Source organism: Lepidochelys olivacea (genome assembly GCF_965140295.1).
Source record: "Lepidochelys olivacea isolate rLepOli2 genome assembly, chromosome: 3".
Taxonomy (NCBI): Eukaryota; Metazoa; Chordata; order Testudines; family Cheloniidae; genus Lepidochelys; species Lepidochelys olivacea.
The window spans coordinates 83,457,843-83,484,762 of record NC_140413.1 but is presented as its reverse complement, the minus strand read 5'-3'; the positions used below and the strand labels follow the sequence as shown (position 1 = coordinate 83,484,762).

The 26,920-nt window shown below is 45.1% G+C and overlaps 1 protein-coding gene across 1 annotated transcript in view; it reads right to left on the bottom strand.

Annotated features, from left to right (window-relative positions):
• The window catches only part of AFG1L (AFG1 like ATPase), a 136,366-nt gene extending 112,116 nt beyond the window's left edge, over window positions 1-24,250 (bottom strand). Inside the window, exons 1-2 of the mRNA XM_084624792.1 lie at window positions 24,045-24,250; window positions 2,080-2,303 (exon numbers count right to left, since the gene is read on the bottom strand). Of these exons, the coding sequence (XP_084480918.1) occupies window positions 2,080-2,303; window positions 24,045-24,129 (309 nt within the window). The 5' untranslated portion in view covers window positions 24,130-24,250. The remainder of the gene's footprint in view (window positions 1-2,079; window positions 2,304-24,044) is intronic.
• Window positions 24,251-26,920: the final 2,670 nt, after the last annotated feature.

Sequence of the window (26,920 nt, the reverse complement as noted above, 5' to 3'; positions counted from 1 at the left end):
TTAAGAAAGAACAAATTGAAGAAGTCAAGCAATACGTTTATCTGGGCCAAGAAATTAATATGCACCACGATCAGTAAGACGAACTCTCACAAAGAAAGAAAGCTGGTTCGCACGCATTCAGTTCTATCAAGGATGTCCTCCAAGGAAAAATCAACAAGGCAACACACACCAACCTCTTCAACTCAACAGTACTGCCAGCAATATTGTACAGCAGCGAAACATGGATACTGATAAAAGGTAGAGGAGCAACAACTGGCTGTAACAGAGACAGCAATGGAAAGAAGAATTCTGGGGATGGGATTTCAATCCACAACCGATTCCCCAATGAAATGATCAAACAGCAGAGTGGAGTGCAGGACGTCATTGTTGAAAGCAGGTACAGTAAAATGCGATGGGCCAGGCATACAGCTAGGCTCACTGTCAGTCGATGGACTGCAGCTGTCGCTGAATGGTATCCACAGGAACTGAAACAACCATTTGGCCAACATCCAAAGAGATGGGAAGATTTTATCGTAAAAAGGCATGGCCGCACATGGAGAAGTAAGGCCAGGATAAGAGAAGAATGGAAGGCATGTTGTGATTGGCTCAATCTATATGAGGGCTGAAGGACTGATCGATCAAGGTGAGATAGGAGGCCAAACTCAGCCAGTAAAAAAGTTAAATTAAACTTTTAAAAGTTCACATGGGAACAGGTGCACAAATTATTATTCTAGAATAAATTTGGTTGCCCTGTTATTACTGTACCTATTTTAATATATACCACGGAACACCTCATTTTGTTCAACAGAGCACCAGGCAATTCCCAACATTTATTAAAAATGCATATAGATCATTAAATTAAAACTCCTGCATACCATCCTCATGGAGAAGGCAAAAGAAATCCCAGTTTATTCCTACATCAACTGGCCTCCAGATATAGATCTTTGGCATTGTAGAGTATGTCTACATAGGATTTTCCCTGACCTACACTAGAAAAGGAAGTGTATTAATCCATCCCCCTGCATCTATGTGAAAAGAAGATCTAAGCACCACATCACATGCCCTCTGGATATGGAATATGGGAGATACCCTTTGTGGGTAATTTTAAGGGGAAAAATATCCCTTCCTCTGCTGGTAGCCCAAACACTGATTTCCAAGTGTCTGCTTTTGGATTCAGAAGCAGAATTAAAAAGGAATTATGGAAATCTAGGGCCCCAAGAGCACACATCCACATACCTAGACTTGCAATAGAAGTTTCAAAATAGAGGTTTGTTTTCAGGTAGTGTCCCTCATTTTGGAAACAGTCTTCAATTATTTATTTATTTTTAAGAAATCCCAGAATTGGCATTTTTCAAAGAAAGGCCCTGGAAAGTGATGCGTTAGTCCACAAGCTGGAGAAAGCGAAACCATGATCTGGTAAATAGTAGTGTAAATAGTAATGATGTAGGTCCGATATTTAAGTTTTGTTTAAAAAATATTTTACAAAGCTTAAAATTAATTAGAATCTTGGCATTAATTGAAAAATATTAATTACAAAGTTTGTTATGACAAACGTTTGCCTCCAGTGTTTACAACTCAAGCACTCCAGCATTCTGCCTGTGCACATGCACCAGAAACTGACAAGGCCTTTTTGCCAAAGCTCAGTGAAATACAAAAGCAGACAGCATGTGTGACAAAAAGTACATTTGATTTAGTTTTAGAATTCTTTTAGTTTTAATAACTTGATTATTATTATTATGGTGTGGCAAGCTTTCTAGGGGATGTCCATAAACTACGTAACACATTTTTTTGTTATTTTCATCACTCACTTTCCTCCCCTTGTAACACTGAAACAAACATGCAAAATTAAGGACTCACCCACCCCTAATGTGTTACATAATTTATTGACAGCTGCTTATATACTGAAAGCAAAGAATGGAGTTCCATGCAGGAACAAGAGTCTGATTGCAGAACTGGGGCCAAAGTTAGTAACAAAGAAAGATTTTTTAAAACGTGACAGTCTCTTTAAACATACCCATGTAGACAAAACATTTATATAAAAAATAAAAGTTCTGAGGACAAACATTTAAAGCGGTTTTCTATTATCACCATAAGCCTCACCTTTGACAGAAGATTGTTTGGACTGATACTGTAGCCTTTAAGGCTCTCATGTAACTTCTGCAAGCATTGTACAACTCTTCGTTGTTGTTCATCATTCCCCAGCTCTTCTGCTTTGATCAGAAAGTCATAGTGTTCTAAAGGTCCATTGCAAACCAACAAGGCCCTAGAGTTAGCATCTGCTAGAGTATTAGGGGCTATGTTCTCAGCTGCCTGAATTGTGTATGCTGTAAAATAAGAAATAATTAACTGTTAATAGAAAGGTTCTGAAAGTTGTTTTATTATATCCTTAAACAATATACACATTTACACAAATTATGTTCAAAAATGGCTGCTACTTTAAATAAGTAGTAACAGAACAGTATAGATTAGCTAAATATGCACCAATATATTATATGCAATCTCTTTGTATTTCTCTAAATAAGCTTTTTAAAATGTAGTTCAAAACTGGAAGTTGCTTAGTACAGGGGGGAAGGGTTAAACATGTTTATATATATATATATAGTGACAAAGCTCTGTCCTTGCCTCCATGGGTCCCGCGTTTCTTGGCGGATTTCACTAGCCTCAGAGGCTCACTGTGACCCTCCACATAACCCTTCTTTCTCTAGAGACAAGGGTCACAGTCTACTGAGCCATTTTAATCATAAGCCAGCGAGGGAGGTGAGGAGAAGTTATCCTTCCTTACACAGTCTCTGTTGTCTCCCAGTCTCAGTGATTAATCAGGGGGCGAGGGGGGGGGGAGGAGCCCAGGCCCACCCTCTACTCTGGGCTCCAGCCCAGGGACCCTAATAGTATCAGCTATGGTAGCTGACCTTTTAGAAACATGACATGTACAATTCCCTGTGCTACTTCCCCCACAGCAACCCTCACTTCCTCAAGCTCCACTTCACCCTTACCTCAGGGCCTCCTTCCTTGTGCCTGATATGGTGTGTACTACTCAGCCTCTCCAACAGCGCAACTTCCTCCCACAGCTCCTGACATGCACACCCACCTGACTGACTGGGAGGCTTTTAACTAGTTTCAGCCAGCCCCTGATTGGCTTCAAGTGTCCTAATCAACCTAGCATTCTCCCTGACTTCTGGAAAGTTCTTAATTGGCCCCAGGTGTCTTAATTGACATGGAGCAGCTTCCATTTCACTTAACCTGGTACCAGGGATTTGTTTAGCCTGGAGCTAATATATCTATCTCCCCCTACTTTTCTATAGCCATCTGGCCTTGCCCCATCACAATATATATATATACATATACACACACACACATATATAAAATAAATACACAAACTTTAAAAAAAAAAACAATTAGAGCTGGTCAAAACTTGCGATTTGCATTCCACAGGAAATTCTATCATTTAGAAATCTGGCTTTGTTCCAAATTGGAACAAAAACAAAACATTTCAAAACTGACCACAAAATGAATTATTTTTTAAAAAATTATTCAATTAAATTGAAACATTTCATCCCGATTGACTTTAATTTTATATTTAAACTAAAAATCAAAATGATATGATCCAATAAGATAGACAAAACAAAATCAAAACAAAATTTTGTTGAACAACGTTTTTCTGTGGCAAGTTTTGATTTTGCTGAAACATTTTCTGACAGAAAACAGCATTGTGTCAAAAAAATTTTGACCAGCTCCACCCCAACAAAACACTGACAACCAGACAGTGCTATATATCAGGGCAATCCTCAGATCAGTCTGGATGGTCCACCAGAAATCACCATCCCTGGAGGCAAACCCCAGCTATTCCTGATTGGACCTGTGAGTTTGGATCCTGTATAGTTTCTTCAGAGCTGTCTTCCCTCTACACTATGTGGGGGGAGTCGGTGATATGGGAGTTTTGATTCGAAGGGAAGCCAGTGCCCCCATCAAACCCACGGAGCCCCAGTTCCTATTGGATACCCCAAGATCATAGAACAAGTAGCAGCATGAAACCTAGATTTATGGAAGGGAAAGTAATCTGGTGCCGTACAGTTCCTGAACACAGGGCTGAATGCATCGTAATAGAGATCTCCCTCAGTAGACCACAACAGGCTCTCCTTAAAGAAGGTGCATCTTTGTGCCTTGGACTTCACCTGTTCTGTCTTGCCAAACAGCAGCAGAAGGTGATAAACCCTCAGGTAGTCTCTTGGGATGGAAAGGAAAAGTCTTCCTCATTTACAGACATGGGAGATAGAGAGCATGTGTAAGTGCTGATAGAGGGTTCTGTGGGAGAAACTGCTCACGGTTGTCCCAAAATAAACATTTAAAGCCGAGGTTTGTGAAAGAGGAGCACTGCTGCAACTTCACCACTAGATGGACAAGATCTGGTGGGTGACAGAAGAGGCATGGCTAAGCCCCAAAACCTTGGTGACATGTCTGGTGTTGGGACTGCTTCCAGTATCTACAAGATGTAATCCCACTAGAAACAGATTCGGAGAGAGGTCAGGAGCCAAACTATGTCATTCCACTGCATCATCTACCCTACAACAATAATTTGATACACATGGCCAGAATAGACTTCTCAGTCATCCAGTATTTTACAGGACTGATCCATATATCATTAACACTGCTTCTCTACTGTTACCTGTTCTTGAACAGATCCAGAGAAGGGGATTCTTCATTATTATGAGCAAAACGTAGCAAATGTACACCAGAATATTCTTCCATCCTTATTCTTACACTTCTTACAACTTCTTATTCTATTATTTTGTGGTAATGTCAACAATGCTTTCTTCATTTACGGTATATATCACTTCCCTGCAAGCTTTTATTTTCCAGAGTGTAGAAACTGGGCTCTGACCATTTCTCTTCCAGCCTACCCTCTAATGCTTGTATTATATATCACAAAGCTCTGTGTGTGTTTTCTCTATTTCCCTCCACACTCAAAAGTATCCTTCTTAAACTGTGAGGATTACATGTAACATTTCTGATATGGTCACAGCAGAGTGAAAAGCCATATCAGATTCCCCTAATTTTATATGAATTCTGTGTATTTATACAAAAACAGAATTGGCTTTTTTCACAAGAGTGCTACATTCCAAGCTTGTTTATTTTGTTATACATTGTCACTCTCTCTTCTTAAATTCACTGCTTTCTAGAGAGCTGACTCCAGTTTCTATCAGTATTTTTATTTCTGTTCCTAAAATCCATGTATTCAAATTTAATCTCATTTTATTGCATGCAGCCAATTTTGCTGCCCTGCTGGCTGTCTACTACCCAAATATTACTGATCAACATGCCAGAAGATATTGATAATGAAATAAAGTGAAAGAAACCTCTTACTAACAGAAAATAAAAAACAAAACCTGAAGCAAACAAGAATACATGAACTTAGGGCTTGAAAAATCCATTTACAAGTATAAAAATTTTCCTGGCAAGCGAGGAACCTAAGAGCAACTTCTGCTGCATCTAATCTTTCTTTTTTAGAATATTGTTTATTGTTGCAAAGATCACCATTTGAATGTAAACCAAACATAAAACAATGCAGTGATATCTTCCTACATTTGTGATAGACAATTCCAGTCCCCTAGTCTTACCAACCTACAGCAGGGTGAAAATTAAATTGAACCTTGTCAGTTTTTCCTGCTGCTATTCAGAAACTTGCAGCAGCACTGAAACTGATCAATCAGTTTTGATTTTGATTCGAGCTGTAAAGCAATTAAAAAAATTAATTGCAATTAATCGCAGTTAATAATAGAATACCATGTATTTAAATATTTTTGGGTGTTTTCTACATTTTCGAATATATTGATTTCAATTATAACAGAATACAAAGTGTACAGTGCTCACTTTATATTTATTTTTATTACAAATATTTCCACTGTAAAGAACAGAATAGTATTTTTCAATTCACCTAATACAAGTACTGTATTGCAATCTCTTTATCATGAAAGTTGAACTTACAAATGTAGAATTATGTAAAGTGCCAGTGTAAGACAAGCCCTCAGTATGTATTTCCAACTTACCAACGTTGATGTTTCAAATTCCAAGAGGCAGCGTTACAGGAAGGAAACAGTAGTCAGGACTTCTGGGCTTTATTCTCATCTTTGCCATCAGTTCACTACATGACCCTGGGCAAGTCACTTACCCCGCCTATAGTTTACCCGTTATGGTACTATAAAGCTCCTCAGAAAAAGTATAAAGTATTGTTATTAGCCCTGGAATTCCGTTTTTTCCCCCAGCTGCTTCACTATTATGATATGAGAGGACTGCCTGTGCTACTGCTGCTCATAGGAATAGCCCCATGTATAGTCCTTACGATTGGAAAGAAAAGCTTGAAAACATGGTGTGACAGAATATACCCATGTCCACTATTGTAGAAATCTTTGTACAAGGTATGCCTTGTGAGGTGTTATTTGAAAACTCATAATTTGCTGGTCATTATTGTCCTGGTAAAATCCTGTATATGAATTTATAAGATGCCACTGTTTAGTGGTATTAACACAGGTTCCAAACCACAGCCCTGCCCAAACAGAAGTTGGCAAACAGGTCTGTCTCAAAGAAAATGTGTGCTCTGCTTAATCTGCATTTAAGCAGTAAACAGAGTCATCAAGCATGAAGGGAGACAAAGGGTAAACTAGGTGTAAACAAGGCTGATGGGCCATTACATGCTAAGTGACCATTCTCTGGCTGGAAAGGGAGCAGGGGCAAAAAGAATCTACATTAAGGTCTTGTCTACACTATTGAGTTTTGTCAACAAAAGGCCGCTTTTGTCAAAACACACTACAATGCAACCTTTGGTGGCAAAAATGTCCTGTTTTGGCAACAAAATAAAACTACCCCGACAAAAGACAAGGCTTTTTGCACAAAATTTTTGTCAACGAAGTGCCAGTGTCGACGCCACGCTTGATTTTATCGCTTTAGTTGGCCCGCAGGAGGTGTCCCACAATGCCCATCCTGATCGTTCTGGTCAGCAGTTTGAACTCCACTGCCCTGCAGCCAGGTAAACAACTATCCACCCCTCCCCCTTAGAAGCCCTGGGAATTTTTGAAATTCCATTTCCTGTTGGCTCGGCATGGAGAGGTCTCATCACATCTTCACAGGTGACCATAGCGGCTTATTACAGCAAACACTCTCCCACTTGGACCACTGCAAAGCTGCTGGATCTCTTCCAGTATATGGGGAGAGGAGGCTGTGCAGTCCCAGCTGAGAGTGAGCCATAGGAATTGGGATACCTATGGGCTGATTTCTCGAGGCTTGTGCAAAAAGGGCTATGATTGGGACACGCTGCAGTGCAGAGTGAAGATAAAGGAGCTGAGGCAGGTGTACCATAAGGCGAGGGAGGCGAACCATCGCTCCAGTGCTGCACCTAAGACCTGCCAGTTCTACAAGGAGCTGGATGCTATCCTCAGTGGCGACCCCACCTCCACTGCCAAGAGCCCCATGGATACTCTGGTGGGCCTGGAGATGCTGGAAAGAGGACCTAACCCGAAGGACGAAGTCATTGATGAAGAGGTGGAGTTAGACAACAATGTGGAGCTCCTGGCAGGGTCGCCTGGTGGGGCAGGCAGCCAGAAACTGTTCACCTCTCCGGAGGTGTCTACCAGTCTCAGCAGTTGCTCTCTGACGAGCAAGATGCAGGAGAGGAGATGCCTGGTTAGTGGCTGTGGTTTGTGTAGTGTGGAGGTGGGTTCAGGGTATAGAAATATACAAGGCTGGCTTGTTTCCGTGTGCTGGACTTTCCCTGGTACAGCTAATCAGCACAATAGAACAGGGTGTTGATGCATGCTGAGATCTTTCGAGAATCCACCAGAGAGATCTCTAGGAAAGTTTCCTGGAGGTACTCGACAATCCTCTGCTGAAAATTCCTTGGCAGAACTGCTTTGTTCCTTCCCCCATTGTAGGAAACTTTCCCGTGCCATTCGGCAATCACTTGTGCAGAGACACAAGAGGCACAAAGGCAAGCAACATAGGGACCAGGGCAGAAGCCACAAGCATGTAGTAGATATGCCCTTGCTTCCCTGCTTACCTTCAGAAGTGAGATATCTGCTACAATGACCCCCGCCTGTGGAAAAGTGTGGGATAATTTTAGAATTTTTTTCTCTAGTTGGCTGCACTGCAACCCTTGCAGAGTGCTCTATTCCCATATAGAGTGGCCTCCCACCCCCAACCAACACTCATCATTCTTTGGGTGTTCGCCGAGATGTGTGCTTGCCAAGGGTCAGTGAGAAAGTGATTGTTATGTTATCAGAGTGACATGAGTGCTGTGAGTGAACTTAACAATCATGCTTCTGTGCATTGTTCCTTGTGCTTCAGCAGATGTGGCCTTGGGGAACATCCCACACACACTTGCCGAGTGTCTCTGCCAGATAAGAAAGTGCCCAAGATGGAGCAAAGACGACATATTCTGGGAGGTTCATTGCAGGTCTCCAATGCAGAGAAAAGGGAACACAAGGAGTGGAAAGACAGGACAGAAAAGAAAATCATGAGTTTGTTAAGGATGCTACTGAGCGGATGATTAAAGTCATGGAGGAGCAAACGCAGATGCTGAAGTCCTTAATAATGCTGCAGACTGAGCAGATGCGTGCCTGCCGTCTCCTGCAGCATATTCAGAACTCTTTTCCATGCCCCCTCCCAAACTCCGTCCACACAGTCCTTTCCACTTTTTGAGACTTCTCGTTTTCCCGTTCACTCCACCCCCTCGGACAACTTTCAAAATGACAGCTAGACCTAAACACAGCTCTGAGAGTCTGCCCGTCCCTAGTACCTCTTTTCCCTCCAAGCGTTTGCGTGTGTGTTGTTTCTTGTGCAATAAAAGCAAAGTTTTTGAATGGTAACTCATCTTTATTTGCTTTCTACAAATTGAGATAGCAGGCACTATCAATACCTACACAGGCAGTTTCATTATTTGCTTACTAGAATTTAAGGCCCCAAATGTCACCATTGTTTCCTAGGAAAACTACATATAATGTAACACTGCAGCACCAATCACAGAGATATACATTACTGGTTCTCATTTTCAAAGTGTTGCCTCAAAGCTTCCCTGATTCGAATTGCCCCCCTATGGGCCTCTCTGATAGCCCTGGTATCTGGCTGTTGAAAATCAGCAGCCACACCTGAGCAAACCTTTCACCCTTAGCTTCACAAAGATTATGCAATGTACAACACATGGCTATGACCATGGGAATATTATCCTCATTGAGGTCTAACCTGTCATAAAGGCATCGCCAGCACACCTTTAATCTGCCAAAGGCACATTCCACTGTCACCTGTCACCTACTCAGCCTATTGTTGAACAGCTCCTTACTTCTGTCCGGGTTTCCTGTGTAATATCCCCCACTACAATCTTCTGGTCTGGAAAGAAAGACTCCACTTGTAGCTTTCTATACAGGCCAGTGTCCCTGAAGATGCATGCATCACGCACCTTCTTGGACCAACCCACACTGATGAAACGCCCATGGTGATCCACAAGCACCTGCAACACCATGGAGAAGTATACCTTCCTATTGATGTACTCTGTCGCAAGGTGGTCTGATGTCAAAATTGGAATGTGTGTGCCATCTATCCACCCCTCTTTTCCCATTTCTGAAAAACCGTCCGCTATTTCACGCACATTTCCCAGAGTCACAGTCCTTCGTAGCAGGATGCAATTAATTGCCCTGCATACTTGCATTAACACACCCAACAGTCGACTTCCCGACTCCAAACTGATTCACAACTGGCTGGTAGCAGTCTGGAGTCTGGAGCAGTCACCAGCTTCCACACAGCGATTCCCATTCTGGTGTCCTTACGCACACAGTTCCAGGAAGGTGGCTTTCTGCATCCAAAAGTTCTGTAGCCACTGCTCGTCATCCCAGATCTGCGATATGATCCCACCATTCAGTGCTTGTTTCCCGAGCCCAAAAGCGACGGTCCACCGTCGCAGCCGTTCCGTGAATGCCAAAAGCAATCTAAAGTTGCTCCTGTCCTTAACACACAGCATGTCAGGCAACTGGGAGTCTTCTTCGATTAGGAACTTCGTGATTAACTGCACTGCCATCTGCAATGTCTTCATGACAGTGATCAGAGCATAGGAGAGCAGTGCGGGATCCATCCCTTCCCACAGAGATGGCGGGGTGAACAGCAAACAAGGGCCGTTGAAAAATGCCATGAAAGAAAGCTGGAAGCCAATGGAATGCTGCGACAGAAAACAATGTATCATGGGACACTGAGTCTGGTCCCAAGATGCACCGCAATCCCCTCTGCCCTCCCACAAGACCTAGCAGCAGAATGTGTTGAGCTGGACTGTGGGATACGTACCCACAGTGCATTGCTCACATTGTCGATGACAATGCCCCAACTGTGGACACACTTTGCTGACAGAGGGAGACTGTGTGAATATGCAATACTGATTTTTATTATAGCACTTCTTGATTGTCGACATATCTTTAGTCGACAAAACTCTGAAGTGTAGACAAGGCCTATGACGCCCTTCCTCCTCTCTCTCTGTCCATTGATTTACTGCATGAGAAGGAACAAAGGAAACAGCCATTAAACAGAAGAACGAGTCCTGGCCTAAAAAGTTTGGCCAGTAAGCCTGTTGAGGACCTGTGGTAAGAAAAACTTTGCTTTGAATTTAACATAGTTAAATTAGGCATTAGTTGCATTTTATCTCTATTTTTCTTGTAAACATTTCGACTTTTATGCCTCATTACTTGTATTCACTTAAAAAGCTCTCTCTTTGTAGTTAATAAACTTGTTTTACCTAATCCAGTGTGTTTAAACTGAAGTGTATGGGATACTCCATTTGGGATAACAAAATGTGTGCATATTATTTCCATTGATGAAATAACAGATCTATATAAATTTCTATTATCCAGAAGGCTGGGCAGTACAGGACATACACTTCTTGGGGGAAAATCTGGGACTGGGAGTGCGTTGGGGTCACCCTACAGTATAATTCAAGATACTAAGAGCCTAAGTGTGGATGGCTGGCTGCAGCCCAGAACTGTGAGCGACTTGCATGCTGGAGGCTGTTCGTGAACAGTTCAGGTCAGAGGCTGCAGCAGCAAAGCTTTGTAAAGGGCACCCCAGGTTGGAGGGCAAGGGTGACACAGCTACGCATTAGTCTGGATTGTACTCTGGTTGTGTCACATGGGACAGAGCATAAACCAATGTAATGATGGATTCCCAACTCTGCAAAAACCCTAAAACAATAGGTCTGAGAGGGAAGACCCTATTGATCTCAATGCATTAAGGCTGTGTCTACACTATAAAATCATGTTGACCTAACTTACATCGGCATATAGCCACCGTAGTTATTAAATTGCGAGTGTGTGCACACATTTGGCTCCTTATGTTGGCAGTGCACGCCTGCATGAGGAGCACTTGTATGGATTTTATTGTCAGCATGAGGCATATTGGGACAGGTCCTGAAAGCCAGTAACAGTCAGCATAAGCAACACAATGTCTATGCTGGCACTGCATTGACCTAATTATATCTACACTGCTTGGAGAAGTGGTGCTACTACATTGGCATAGAGATGCACTTACATCAGAGGAAGCCAAACTTAAGCAAAGACACTTCCACAGCTAGGTCAACACAAGGCAGCTTATGTCAACCTAGCCCTGTAGTACAGATCAAGCTTAAGTCTGTAACTTAAAAGGGTCAAGTTAAGTAGCAACATTGTTAACTATTCCAAAGCTTATCGTTTTTAGTATGAACATACAGCTCATGTGTCTTCCCATAATCCCAAACTGCTCTCGTTCCTCCACTACGGCAAAAATTTGTACACAGCTGCTAAAGCCTCCAGATTTGCTCCTGACAAATTTTATAAGGCAGTCACATGATGGCAGCCCAACCCCCCAAAAATATTAAATAAACTAAAAAAACCAAAAATGCTGGTAAAGTAAATTGAATGTAATATCAAAATAACAGTGACTACTTAAAACCCTCCTGAAAGCTGGAGCAACTTGGAGATCACAGCAGATCCTCGGATGACCTAGGCCCAGGACTGCACTCCTGTCCACCCTTCCCCCTCTCTTCTTCTTACGTTACACCCAGGCTTGGCCAGCTTTGGATCGGGCGTATGTAAGTATGAAAGTGGGTTAGAGTTTGGTGCACTAACGCTTTCTTCCTTCCTTTAAGTGATGTGAAAGCATTTCCAGCACTCTCCGCTGTTATTTTATTATTTTATCAATAAAGCTTTAAAATTTAAACCCTTGGCGTGTTCCGTTATCTCCTCCCTTAATGATCCTGTGGCCTCATACTGATCACCTGATGCTTCAGGCAGATTGGTAACAACAATCTGTTTTGGTGGAGAAATGTGGAGGGGAGGAGCCCTGCGGAGACCACCAACTGTTTTGTCCTTGGTATTTCATGTTTTCTGTGTCCAGCACTGTTGGTATTGCATGTTAAGGATTTTATATGATTAAAGGTGGCCCCACCCTCAGTCATAGCAGGATTGAAAACCGGAGGGAGGTTTAGCATTCCTCTTTCCACCCCGATCGGCGGTGGAAGGGTGCAGGTGGGTCTACCCCCGGTCGTAAAAGTACCGGGCAATGGGAAGAGGGCTTAGAGTCCCTCTCTCCAAACGGAAGGGATAATCCTCGGTGCATGAGACCTCAGCTGTAGTATAACTAAGCAAAAAAGAAAAACTTAAAGCTCCTCACTCTGTCTGCGAAGGGTTTGGGATTTAGTGCATAAACCCTCGGTGGTAGAGGACCGAGTAATATGGAGGGAGACTTAGCGTCTCTCCCTCCAGCCCAGGGGTGAGCATTGCAAGTCCCAGTGCTAACGTGGGCAATGTAAAATCTCAAGTAATTAAAAACACCTTAAGAGTGGTACTACCAAATTGTAATAACATGTTCAAAAAACAAAGGGTATAGCTCGGGACTTGGGTGTCCTGCAGTCATGGGCGATGGCGTCAATGGTGGGTTCATGGCTGGACGCACGGGCATTAGGGGGCGCGGACACGGAAGTCCGGCTGCTCGGCCCGCTGGTGTCATGGAAGTCCGAACCATGGGAGAGGCAGCAAAGAGGGACGAAACCCTGATGCCTCTTTCAAAGGGGGGAGAGAACCTCTCCCAGTTGGAGAGGGCTCTCACCAAGGTGGGATACAATCCCTGGAGTTCTGTGGCGGAGCTTCAAAAAAGCGTACATACTAGGCAGGACTTGTTAGACCTGTATGCCAAGTATAAAAAGCAAAAGGGTAAAAACCTAGCAGCAGCTGTGGGATTAATCTAAACTGCAGCGGCCATGTGGTATCAAATGTTGTTGAGACAAAAAGAACAGTTGGGGAAAAGGTGTGTACCTGATTGCTGGTAAAAATTAAGCAACTAAAAATGCAAATTACTAACCACGCTGCAACAAGTTGCAAGCCTTAAAACAAAACTTCCAGACGAAAAAGGCAAAACGCACCTGCCTGGAAGCACTGGCTATGCAAGTACCAGTCCTTCAAGAACTCGTTGAGGATTTAACCATTCGTACGCAAAATACACCGCAAAGGCAGTGTGCTCGCCATAAAAAAAAAATTAAACAGTTAAAATGCCAATTGGCCGTGCATTCTGTCCAAGTGGCAAGCCTCACGAAAAATAAATCAGGTAACCCTTGTAAGGGCTTTAATCTCTCCCTCTGTGAGAATCCTCAATTTTGGGCAAAACCTTGTTGCACCCCCATAGCAGCCCTCATTAAAACTAAGGAGAGGTCCATCAAACAACTCCAGGATGGGGCTTGGGTCGAAACTCAGAGTGTTTCAGCCAGAATTCAAAGTCTGCTGGGCCCGGCTAACATCTCCATGCTGGCTCGCGAGTTTGGCCGGTTTAAAATAAAAAAAGCTGCTACCTGGCTTCTTTCCTTCTAAAATATCATACCTGTAAATAATTTGTCCCAGCAAAAAATTAAGCGGGTGCTCACCGCTGCCAGTTCAAAGCTGGCCTCCACCCTAAAAATCGCAGTGGGTCAGCTGCAGGGAGAGGGGTTGCTTGTTGTGCAAGCTGTGGCAAAAGTCCTTCTTTCCACCCAAGAAAAATGAAAATATCTGTCAAACCTGGACCAGGCCCTGGAACAAACCAGGTTAAATTATTTTTATCAACAACGTTTAATCGCGCTGGTCGTGAAGAAAATCCAGCCAGTGACCGCAGCACAGTGTCACTTGTCCCAACGTCCCTGAACCATTGCTCAGTTACAAAAGCTTACAAACGGATAAATAATTGGTGAAGAGATAAATTGGGGTTTTGGGCCAAGGACAAACCTGTCACCTGGAAGGCATTAAAAAAATAAAATTATGCAAATTGCTAAGCATTTCAAAAAAACAATTAAAAGGGTAAAGGTGGCAGCGCTCCAGGCCACCCAAAAGGTGGAAGGTACCCCCACATATACTAACTGGGTACCCAGGAACGGCGAAACAAAGCCAGTTAAAAGCCAATCAAACCGGCGCCCCAAAGAGGGCCAGTCTTTGCCACTAACTAAGAAGAAGGTATATAAAACCAAAATGGCAGTCCGCAAGCTTGGAGCTCCCTCCGGGCTCTGGCAGAGGATATGAACAGATGGTATAAAAAACCCACTTTAGTGTTAGTAAAAAGGCTCTTGGCCCTCTCGGCCAGGTGGGATGAATGGGCCGCCAGCATCTCCAAAACCCAGGCCCACACATTGGGTGATATGCCACCCCTGCCCCGGCCTGTGGCAGCAGCCACCCCTTCCGCCCCATCGGTGGAGAATTATCGCCAGCTCCACAAGCAACTCCCGTGGGCTAGGAACCCCAGGGAGGGCTTCAGTTAGGGCAGCCCCATTGTCAGCCAGGCGTCCCGCTGGCAGTATCAGGGTAAAGGAACCTAAAACTCCAACCGCCGCCCCAAAATTGCTGTTGTAGTCATTCAGAGTCCCTGCATGGCCCTGTTGGACAATGGGGCTGGTATAAATGTATTAAATTTTATCCCTGCTAAGGGCAACCCAGGGCCTCCTACCCGGGTCTCTGCCTTCAATTCGAAGCCGCAACAGCAACTAACCCGGAACCAAGTCCCAGTAACGATTGTAAAAACAGTTTTACATGCCTCATTTACCATTAACCCCTCCTCTATAAAAAAGGTAATTTGGGGAATGCCATGAATGCTGGAGCAGCGGCTGTGGTTTAATCCTTACGATCAAGGGGGCACACTATGGCAGGAGAGGGGCATGCCCCTGCCCCGGGACGAGGGGGGTAGGTTTGCCACCGCCATATTGGCAGCTTTAACTGCAGAGGAGGCGGCATATTGAAAACAAGTGGTGCCAGGGGTCTGGCAAACATATCCCTCCAAGTGTGGTAGTCATAAAACGGCGCTAGTGGAGGAGATGGAGTCCCTGGTTCCCCTGCAACAACAATATCCTTATTCCAAAGCAGTGGAGGAGGTTATTGCAGGGGTAATTGCCAATTTGAAACTACCCATAGCCCCTTTAATAGCCTGGTCTTTCTGGTAGTAAAGGCAGGAGGGCAGGCCTAACGCCTTACCGTAAATTACCAAAAAAATAAAGCAAAACACCCCCATAATGGCACCAGTAGTCACTTCAATGCCTAAGGTCTTGCTCCATGTGCAGCCACAAAACAAATGGTTTTCGGTTATTAACCTAGCCAACTGCTTTTTTGCCTTACCCCTTACCCCTGCCTCCCAAGACCGCTTTGCATTTCAGTTTAGGGGAAAACAGTTGACTTTCACATGCGTCCCCATAGGATTCCACAATGCCCCCTCCATCACCCACTAGCATGTGGTGGCTATGCTAGATGAATTGCCCCCGAAGGTCCGTTGCCATGTCATTTCATACGTGAATAATTTGTTGGTGCATGGAAAAACAAAACCCCTGGCACAAAACTTTACGAAAACAATTCTAAATAAAAAACTGGGTTCAAGGTGTCATTAAAAAAGGCACATTTGGTCCAGCGGTCAGTCATCTACTTGGGCATCACCCTGTGGGAAAGGGGCAGGCTAGTAAATGTAGCCAAGGTCCGTGCATTGTGTAAGATGAAAAAGCCCACCAACTTAAAACAATTGCGCACTATTTTCGTGGGCTTTAACTTTATTCGAAACCATATTCCCAATTTTGCCACTCTCACTTGTGGGCACTGCTTAAAAAGAGGGCTCGTGGCACTGGGGCGAGGAACCACAAAAAAACACCTTTAATGCCTTAAAGCGGGCTGCCGTGCAAGCACTGGCCCTCGCTTTCCCAGGCATTGCCAAGCCCTTTTACCTTTGGCTGTCCTGTGGTCCGGAGGCACTGGGGGCCGTCCTCCTTCAAAAAATCACGAAGGGTCTGCTAATCCCAGTTGCATACAATTCCCGGGCGCTACAGCAGCCAAAGATAAAATATAGCCCCTGTAAAAAAAAAAAAAAAAAAGCTTGGCGGCGGTATGGGCAGTGCAAACTTTCCAGGCATACACTGAAGGAGCACCAATAGTACTGCAAACCCCGCACACACACTTAAAATACATTTTAACCGGGTCCAAAATGAGTTCAGTCTCAAACACCCGCTTGGCACAGTGGACTCTGTTTCTCACTCAAAGGAGGGTGGCCTCAAAAACTCTGCAGTCCCCGGACCTGCTCAGCACGGCCCTGGTGAAACGGTGCAAAGCATTCCTGCAAGGTTGCCAAGCGGAAATGGACAGCTGCCTGGGAATGGGATCCCCTCCCAATCCTTCACAATCCAAACCGGGCCAATCATTTATGGTTTACCAATGGCTCCCTCTTTTTCCACCAAGGGAATTGGTACGCCCAGTGAGCAGCTTTCAGTGGGGGGGATGGGGGTGAGCCTCACCAAAAACGTAGCGCATGGCTCAGCACAAAATGCCAAAATAAAGGCAGTGCTCCAGGTTCTAAAATATAACGCTCAGTTGGGGGAGAACTGTGCGGTATACCTCATTCCAAACAATAGATATGTGGTGCAGGGGGTATCAACGTATATGTTTTATTAAAAAAAAAATTAAAACACCGCAAACCGCAAGCCCATCAAACATCAAAAAAGTGGCAAAAAATAATGGCATTATATAAAGCACAAAAGGGGAAGGTTTACATTGCCTGGCTAAAATCACATGCCTATAAGGATAAGGGATTACTTCATAAATAAAACAAACAAGTAAACAAACTAACTCAAATTTGTTCAACTAAGGTAGCAGCCTTAATCACAAAATTAGCTACCACCAAGCAAAACAACATGGTCTGGAAATTACATGAGTGGGCATATGAGGGGGTGGAGGAAACCCTATTCAAAGTCAAACAGTGGCACAGTGGCCAAAACAAAAACAAATGATGCAACTAATCGTAGAGGGATGCCTTAAGTGTGCCCAGGTAAAGCGAGAGGCCCAGCTCCCTGTTTTGCAGGGGCAAAAAACCCAAGGGGTATGGCACCATCTGCAAATAAATTTTACTAATTTACTACCAACAACATAAAAGGGATATAAATACCTCCTAGTAATAATTAATGTATTTTCTGCCTAAACAAAGGCATTCCAAACCCGGGTTAATACTGTGGCAGTGGTGCCAAAAAACTCTATAAGAAAATCTTCTGCCAGTATGGCACACCCTAAATTATGGTTTCTAATCAGGGGGGTGGCTTTTGAGGAAAAAGTCTTTAAATCCTTGCTGGCGGCCTTAAACATTAAGCAACAAATTCACATCAGTTATCGGCCACAAAGCAGTGGCACTGTAAAAAGGCAAAACCAAAATCTAAAAAATGCCCTCTGGAAAATGTGCTCTACTTCGAAAATGAACTGGCCCCAAAAGCTGACAACCATTTTGGCAGCTTTACGCAATTCAAACTGCCTAGGTACCGGGTACACCCCCTCCCATATTCTTTTTGGTTGCCCAATGATGTGGGGCAATCTATGAAAATGGGAGAAAAGCTCGCCCGCCAATTCACCAAATGGTTGGTATATTGCCCAGCTTAAAAAAAAAAACTTTCTAAAACCCGTAAAGCAGTAAAGGGTGCTCTAAACAAACAACCAAACAAAGGCCAGATGCAAAAAAACCTTCAAAAAAAAAAAAAAAAAAAAAAAAAAAAACAACCGGGGTGGCAAGTCAAAAATAAGGTAATGTTACAAAAACTGGGGAGAGCGGCCCATACCTTAAATGTTAAGTGGATGGGCCCGTACCCCGTGGTAAACTGCATTTCTCTGGTAGTTTACCAGCTGCAGCTACCCAGTAAATTAAAATGGGCACATGCCAACCAGCTTAAAACCTATGCTTCTTTCTCGGTTTCTAATCATAACGTCGTGGGCCTCAGTTGTGAACCAGCCACCTGACTGAACCATCCAGATTTCCATCTATCCATGGAATTATTTGAATTACAAACAAACAAACAAACAAAAAAGTACTTCCCAAGGCTCTCCATGGTTCGAGCCACCAATGGGGCTCAAGCCACAGTATGGCGCAAGGCTGGAGGGGAGGGGCCATGGGAACAATGCATAGTCCAAATAAACACCGTAGGGCCACAGAGAAATACGTGGTGGGTCGCCCCGGACCTTCCATGCATCCCCGAGGGACAAACTCTGTTCCCCCTGTGGTGGCCTGAAGCAAAATAAAAGCCTAAGGCAAAATGGAAGGCCCCTTGGCAAGCAATAGCCACCCCTAATCCCTAAACAAAATATTGTTGTTACAACCTCCTAAACCAGGCAAACAACATCCATAATAAAAGCCCAAACAAGCCATAGCAAAATAACTAAAGGCTTAGAGGATTTTATGTGCCTCAGTTTCCCCAATAGATGCACTTATAATATGTTGCTTTTTTTCCCCCTTTGCTTTGTTAACAGTGCAAGGCAGTAACAGCAAAAGCCCCAAAACACCCCAAACAAAAGCTGTGGAACCGCTCTTGCTGCTTTAAGCCTATGGAATTCGTCAGGGCAATACAGTGTATGTATGGTGGTACATTTCTATCGAAATCCTCGTGTTTCCGGCGCTTTCAGCCTCCTTTGTTAATTTTACTGTTCTTCAAAATTGGCCCTGGTGAAAAAAACAATCGATTATCCACTGGCAGGGGGGCAATTGTGGCTTAGCATCCTGGGAATGTGGCGTCACATATTACCTGGGCATTTTCCCAGGGGCGGCCCCCTGCCGAGAGCCCCGGGTCCCCTGGCCCTGTGTATCCCTCCCAAATTAAATCCCAAGCAAAATTAATCCAAAAAGGCCCTAAGCCACGCCAAACATCATCATAAAAAACAACATTACATCCCTGCACTACCTAAGCCCACCTCCTAAAAGGTGTGTGTCTACCTGGAAACAGTGGCCCCTACCTTTAAAGGAAAAAAAAACCTCCATCCTTACTGCCAATGCTTGCGGTTCCACAGGGAGGGAAAAATCTAAAAAAAAAAAAAGGCTCAAATAAACTACCAATGGCAGGGTACATGGGCAGGTGTTCAATGTCACAAAAACATTCAATTTGCCATCCAAGTCACTGCTCCACATGAACAGCTGGCATAGGGATGTAGCTGCAATATTAGTCCCCGAACGGTGTAAGGTGCAACCTAACCCCCACAGTTCCACATGTTGGTATATCATCCACTCACACAGCCTGCCAGTGTAAAAAGGCACATATTACCTGCCTCAAACAATTTCCAGCATCCCTTCTTAAATGTAGCCTCCTCCGCTTAGTCCCTAGTCTTCAAAAAATAATCCTAGAAAGGCACCTCCACCTCTCCCCTCACCAGCATTGGTGGCAGATGGCACCCGCCACCAACTAGGAGGCGGCCACTCAATGCTAAATCCTCCTAAATGCCACCTTAAAAGTATTAAACATTGACCTACCCCTACCACGACTTCAGGCAGGGCTGGTGTAACCACTAGGCAGACCAGTCGGCCGCTTAGGGCGCCAAGATTTGGGATGCCAAAAAGAGGTTCCCCCCAATTTTTTTTTTTTTTGCTTCATCCAAAATGGGACAGGGCGCAGTTCAGTCCTTTCCCCAAGCCGCCTTCCCCCATACCTGGGTCTCCCTCGCTCTCTGTCTTTTCCACACACTACATTGGGCAGCTCTGTCCCATTATGTGTGCAGGTTGCCTCATGGCAACCCAGTTGTGCACGCAAGGAGGGTTCATCTTTGTTCCTTTCTTCTTCCAGGGAAAACCTCTGCCTGGGGCAAATAAATCAAGGAGCCGGATCAGAGAGCTTGTCAGGAATGGTCTAGATCAGTGGCTCTTAACCTGGGGTGCATGCACCCCCTGGGGGTGGGAGATGTCTTTTCTGGGGGTGTGAGACGTGCCAGATTTTTTTAGAAGGTAAATCATCGAAAACACAAATTAAGCACAGGCCCGTAAGTACAACTACTTTGTTTCATCAAACCTATATATTTATTAACTTTATACATTTTTTAACGATTTCTGTAATATACAAACAAAAAAATATATCTAGGTTTAAAGAACTGACCTACTTCAACAATTTTTTATAAGGGCTGTGAGAACATATTTTGAGAACCAAAGGGGTGCAGGCTGCAGTAAAGGTTAAGAACCACTGGTCTAGATAATACTTAGTCCTGCAATGAGTGCAGGGGACTGGAATAGAGGACCTCTCGAGGTCCCTTCCAGTCCTACGATTCTATATCCATGAGGAGATGTCAGAGAGACAGGCTGAGATTTTAGTTGAACAAGAGAGAGGTCCAGAGTAGAGAGGTAGGTCTGCATAAAGATGGTAGTTGAAGTTGTGTTTGTGGCTAAGATTACCCAGAAATAAGGTGCAAAGGAAGAGAAAGGAACCAAGAACAAAGCCCTGTGGAATCTCAGACTGAAAGTTGCAGAGGGTGGTGGTGCGGGCAGGGAGGGAGAGAGCAGGGGGAAGGATCCTCTGAAGGACAGACTGAAGGAGTGATTTCAGAGGCAGGAGGAGAACCAGGAAAGAACAGTCACAGAAGCCACAGGAGAACAAGAATCCAAGAAGAGCATGACTGACTATGTTAATATGGCTGACAAGTCAAGACAATTATGATGGAGTGCTGGGTTCTGAGCTTTGGCTAGGAAGAGGTCATTAGGGACTTTGCCAAGAGCAATTTCAGTCGAGTGAAAGGGACAGAACCAGGATTGGAGAATAGTCTCAGATAAAATTGGAAGAGAGCAACTCCAGACAATTATTGTAAACAGTGCATTCAGTGAACTCAGAGAAGAAAGGGGGAAGGGAGATGGGGCAGTAGTCAAACAGGCAAGCAGGGTCAATGGTGTGGATTTATTTATTTATTTATTGAGATGGGAAATACTAAAGCTTACTTGTATTGTGACAGGGAAAAGCCAGAGGAAAGTGAGAGGTTAATGAGAAGAGTAAGGGAGGGGAGGAGAGTAGATGCAAGAGAGACAGGATGGGATGCCTACAGCATACAGAGGGGTTAGAATACATGGGGCCTTGCTCATAATGCTTTCCGCTCAGGCTAAAACTGGTAGGTATAAAAAAGCATAACCCAACATCATCTTCATTCTGTTTCATTCTGAAAGGAGATTCACACGTGATCTCCTCTACTGCTATGGAAAAAAGGTATGAATAATAAGGAGGGGAAGAAAGAATTAAACCTCTGCTTGTGTACATATTACCCCTGTGGCTCAACAAAAGAAGCAAAATGAAATTAACAGGAATACAGTCAGTTACACCTGACTGCTGCTTCCCCCAGGCACTGTTGCAGAAATACTGGAAGTCAAAGCACAGATGCAGCAGAAAAGAAAAAAATGCTAAAATGGGATGGGTTGTAGGAACAAACAGAGGCTTGAAGAACAAATGTGGAGACTACAGAAATTTGGCATACAAAGCACCACTTGGTCCATCACATATCTGCACAAAAAATGTTCATAATGATGCAAAGGTAATCAAACTGTTTGCATTAGATTTCCTTTCAGCAAGGCTAACCGTTGTATGGTCTTCCACTATGCCAGTCTTCACTTGTGCAATGTGGACAGAAATTGCTGGTGTAATAACACCAGCCAAGCAAAGAGTCTACTTTCCCACAGTGCACTGATCATTACTTAGGTGGTCTGCCTGCTCTATTTTCTTTATGGCAATACACAGAGTCATGTTTGCAGGAAGCAACATACTGAACAAGTCATACTGCACACACTGCAGCTCATTTGCATATTATTTCACAGCAATCAACTTCAAGTATCTCCTATAAGAGGACTTCTCCCCATGAAGATATTCACAAATCATGATCAAATCATTTCTTAAGCTTCTCTTGGTTAAGTTAAACGGAGTTGAACTTCTTACGATTCTCACTGTAAAGCATGTTTTCCAGACTTCAAACCATTCTCATAGCTCTTTTCTGAACTCTTCCCTATTTTTCACAAGCACTGGATACAATATTCCAGGAGTTCTCTCACTAATGCTGTTCGCAAAGGTAATACTACCTCCCTTCTATTCAATCTTCCCCTGCCTATACATCCAAGGATCATGTTGGCCCCCTTAACCAAAGCATAATACTGTGGGAAGTCATGTTCAGTTGGTTTGCCTACCATGATTTCTAAGTCCTTTTCAGAATCAATTCCTTCCAGAATACAATCCCCTATCCCATAAATTTGATCTATCTTCTTTGTTCCTACATATATGTTACATTTGACTGTATACCTACACATGCTATTCATAGGAGCCCAGTTTATCAAACAGTTTACAGATTACTCTGTAAAACTGACCTGTCCTTATTCTTATTCATTACTCCGCTATTTAGTTACCAGCTTCTGTTCTCCAAACTCAACAGAGGGTGATGAAGAGTGCAGTTCCTCATCTCCTGCGGCAGCCCCAGCTGGTGATCAATCTGTGGCTCACTGGTCAATAGTCTCACTTTGACAACCTACCCATAGTTTGTTAGACCTGAACTTGCAGTTGGCAAACTATGAGTGATCACCCACTGAGGACTTACAGAGCTGGAGGCTTTACTGGCATGGAGGGAGAGGGGAAGGTACAAAACAGCAGGAAGCAGAGAATGCAGCCTCACTTAATGATCCATAATTGGATCCAGACCTGCAAAGGTATAGTAGGGGGATCAAGACAAGGGAGGCCCATGGCTGAGCCATTTCTAGGGAGGAGCGCTAAAGACGATAGGGCGAGGATCAGAGAGGAGACTCAACCAGTGAACTAAGGATGTTTGCCAGCAGAGGGAACTGTCAACTCTGACAGCTATTGATTATGTCAGTGGGAGATGACCATACTAGCATTCAGTTGATTGAGATGCCATCAGGGTCTTACCTCTACAAATTACAGGGGTAACTCAATGATTGCGGCTGCCCTGATAATCAGCTGAAGCATTTGTGTTTGGACACACGTGTATTTCAATCAATTGAGGGGGAGCAATTGGTGTTTATGCTAGTAAATTTCTCCAGTAGAGAGGAGGACTCCGAACATAAGAGTTTAGGAAAAGGGACCTCATCTCCTTATACGTCTGGGGCTTGGAAAATGTCCTCGCCCACATGCCAGAAAACTTCTCCTGGCAAGCAGGTGAGGGCAGGTACACGTAGCCATAATGGGACACTGAGCGAGAAACGTGGTTTGTTCCTTGGGAGCAGGGCTACAGCTGCCCACCAAGTGTCAGTTACACAGAGGCTCATTCTTTCCACTGCCGGGGGAAGGAGACACTGTCCTTTGCTCCTGGCTCTCTCTTTCCTTCTTGCACCAAGGAGTGAGCTGAGCCTCCCCGCCATTCTGCTGCTGCCTGCGGGTAGCTCCGTGAAGCTTATGCGTATCTGAGCAACTTACCTGCTGCTCAGACAAGGGAGAAGAAGCCCCCGACCCCACTTCCGTCCCAGCAGCCGCGGGGTGGGCAGAGGGCAGCGCCGCTCGCTTTACTCCCAGTCGCAGGGAAGGGAGCGCCGGGCGCCCCAAGCCTATCAGACCCCCAGAGCCAGGGGAGCGAGCAGCAGGGACACACCGCAGCGCTTCTTCTCCCTCCAGCCCTGGCGGGGGAAGGCCCACGTGGGGGTGCCCAGTGCCTGGGGGGACCCCGCGCAGAGCATCACAGCGCGGGGCACCCCCGGCCCATCAGCCTCCCCGGCGATACGGGCAGAGCCGGCGCTGGCCCGGGCCTCCCAGGGGCGAGGCGGCGCCGCCTGCACCCAGCCCGGGCTCCCCCCCTTTTGCGGCCGGCACTGACCTCTCTGCGGGGCCGCGGCCCGAGCCGGCAGCAGGCGGGCTGCGTGTCTGGCAGCGGTAACCAAGGGCGACACGGACGCCGCCATCTTCCCGGCAGGGTCGGTCCTCCCCCGCCCTTCTAAGTAACTTCACTCAGAGCCTGGAGGAGAAGCGGCCAGAGCCGTCCCCCGGCCGGGTCGCTGCCGCCGTGCGTGACACGCCCTCTGCGCGCGGCAGAGCCCGAGCTCGGCCCCACCCTCTCTCCCTCCGTTCGGGGCCGAACCGCATCCCGCAGGGCCTACAAGCCCCAGCATGCAACGCGCCACCTCCGCCCGCCAAGCGATCGGGAGCGATGCGTGCTGGGAAATGCAGTTTATTCTGGGCTGCAGGAGGAGCTGGGCGGGCAGCTCCTTCGTGGCTGGGCCCGAGGTGAGGCGCGTCCCTGGGGGGCTCATGGGCAGCCTTCTGCCCGTGCATTTGCTCAGTTACCCCTAGGAGGCTGGGACTGGTTCGGCTCACGTTGACTGAGGATGTCTGCCTGTTGCCCCGGCAGGAGAAGTGGTGTGTGTGATTTTACCAGGTTCCTCTGTCTCAGAGGGAAAAGGAGGACTTGTGGCACCTTAGAGACTAACCAATTTATTAGAGCATAAGCTTTCGTGAGCTACAGCTCACTTCCTCAGATGCATATCGTGGAAACTGCAGCAGGCTTTATATATACACAGAGAATATGAAACAATACCTATTCCCACCCCACTGTCCTGCTGGTAATAGCTTATCTAAAGTGATTTCCAGCACAAATCCAGGTTTTCTCACCCTCCACCCCCCCACACAAATTCACTCTCCTGCTGGTGATAGCCCATCCAAAGTGACAACTCTTTGTCATGCACATTGTGTAATCAAGCTGGGCTATTTCCTGCATAAATCCAGGTTCTCACATCCCCCCCACCCCCATACACACACAAACTCACTCTCCTGCTGGTAATAGCTCATCCAAACTGACCACTCTTCAAGTTAAAATCCAAGTTAAACCAGAACATCGGGGGGGGGGGGGGGGGTAGGAAAAAACAAGAGGAAACAGGCTACCTTGCATAATGACTTAGCCACTCCAAGTCTCTATTTAAGCCTAAATTAATAGTATCCAATTTGCAAATGAATTCCAATTCAGCAGTTTCTCGCTGGAGTCTGGATTTGAAGTTTTTTTGTTTTAAGATAGCGACCTTCATGTCTGTGATCGCGTGACCAGAGAGATTGAAGTGTTCTCCGACTGGTTTATGAATGTTACAATTCTTGACATCTGATTTGTGTCCATTTATTCTTTTACGTAGAGACTGTCCAGTTTGACCAATGTACATGGCAGAGGGGCATTGCTGGCACATGATGGCATATATCACATTGGTGGATGTGCAGGTGAATGAGCCTCTGATAGTGTGGCTGATGTTATTAGGCCCTGTGATGGTGTCCCCTGAATAGATATGTGGGCACAGTTGGCAACGGGCTTTGTTGCAAGGATAAGTTCCTGGGTTAGTGGTTCTGTTGTCGGAGAACACTTCAATCTCTCTGGTCACGCGATCACAGACATGAAGGTCGCTATCTTAAAACAAAAAAACTTCAAATCCAGACTCCAGCGAGAAACTGCTGAATTGGAATTCATTTGCAAATTGGATACTATTAATTTAGGCTTAAGTAGAGACTTGGAGTGGCTAAGTCATTATGCAAGGTAGCCTGTTTCCTCTTGTTTTTTCCTACCCCCCCCCCCCAGATGTTCTGGTTTAACTTGGATTTTAACTTGAAGAGTGGTCAGTTTGGATGAGCTATTACCAGCAGGAGAGTGAGTTTGTGTGTGTATGGGGGTGGGGGGGATGTGAGAACCTGGATTTATGCAGGAAATAGCCCAGCTTGATTGTCATGCACATTGTGTAAAGAGTTGTCACTTTGGATGGGCTATCACCAGCAGGAGAGTGAATTTGTGTGGGGGGGTGGAGGGTGAGAAAACCTGGATTTGTGCTGGAAATCACTTTAGATAAGCTATTACCAGCAGGACAGTGGGGTGGGAATAGGTATTGTTTCATATTCTCTGTGTATATATAAAGCCTGCTGCAGTTTCCACGATATGCATCTGAGGAAGTGAGCTGTAGCTCACGAAAGCTTATGCTCTAATAAATTGGTTAGTCTCTAAGGTGCCACAAGTCCTCCTTTTCTTTTTGCGAATACAGACTAACACGGCTGCTACTCTGAAACCTGTCTCAGAGGGGGATTTTTCATGCCCCTCTGACTCCTCAACAGGGAAGAAGGCTGGTCTTGTAGGGAAGGTTAAGGATGTGGATGTGGTACAGCTGGGTTCAGTTTCCGTTCTGCCACATCCTTCCTGAATAATGTTAGGCAAGTCACTTAACCTCTCCAGGGTCTGGGTGACTGATCCCGGGTCTGGCTGGCTCTAGGGACAGAATGGGATGTTGCTTGTGTTTCCCTTGCTCAGGGGATGAAGATGTAGACTAGGGTAGCCCTGAGACCTCTCACTTGCACTTCATGCTGCTGGAGCTCCCGTGGGACTTGTGGCAGTGAGGGATGCTTAGGGTAGGGTGCAGATCTGCCTCAGCCATGCCTCTAGTCCCCACCGCTGCCATATGCTAGGGCAACTGAGTAAGAGTAGAGGAGTAAGTGGTAATGTAGTGTAGCATGTGCTGATTTGTCATTAAGTAGAAGGGTGAAACAAGCATATTGTATGTGCAGAGAGGTCAAAAAGGAAATGTACAAAACAAAGTAAAAGAAGGGTGTAAAATAAAGCAAGCCTCAGCCACTGATTATTTGCAGTTCCTACTTAAACCCCTTATCCCACTTGGCATAAACTGTACTCATTCTACAAACCTACTGAGTGCCAGATTGCTGCAATTTACACTA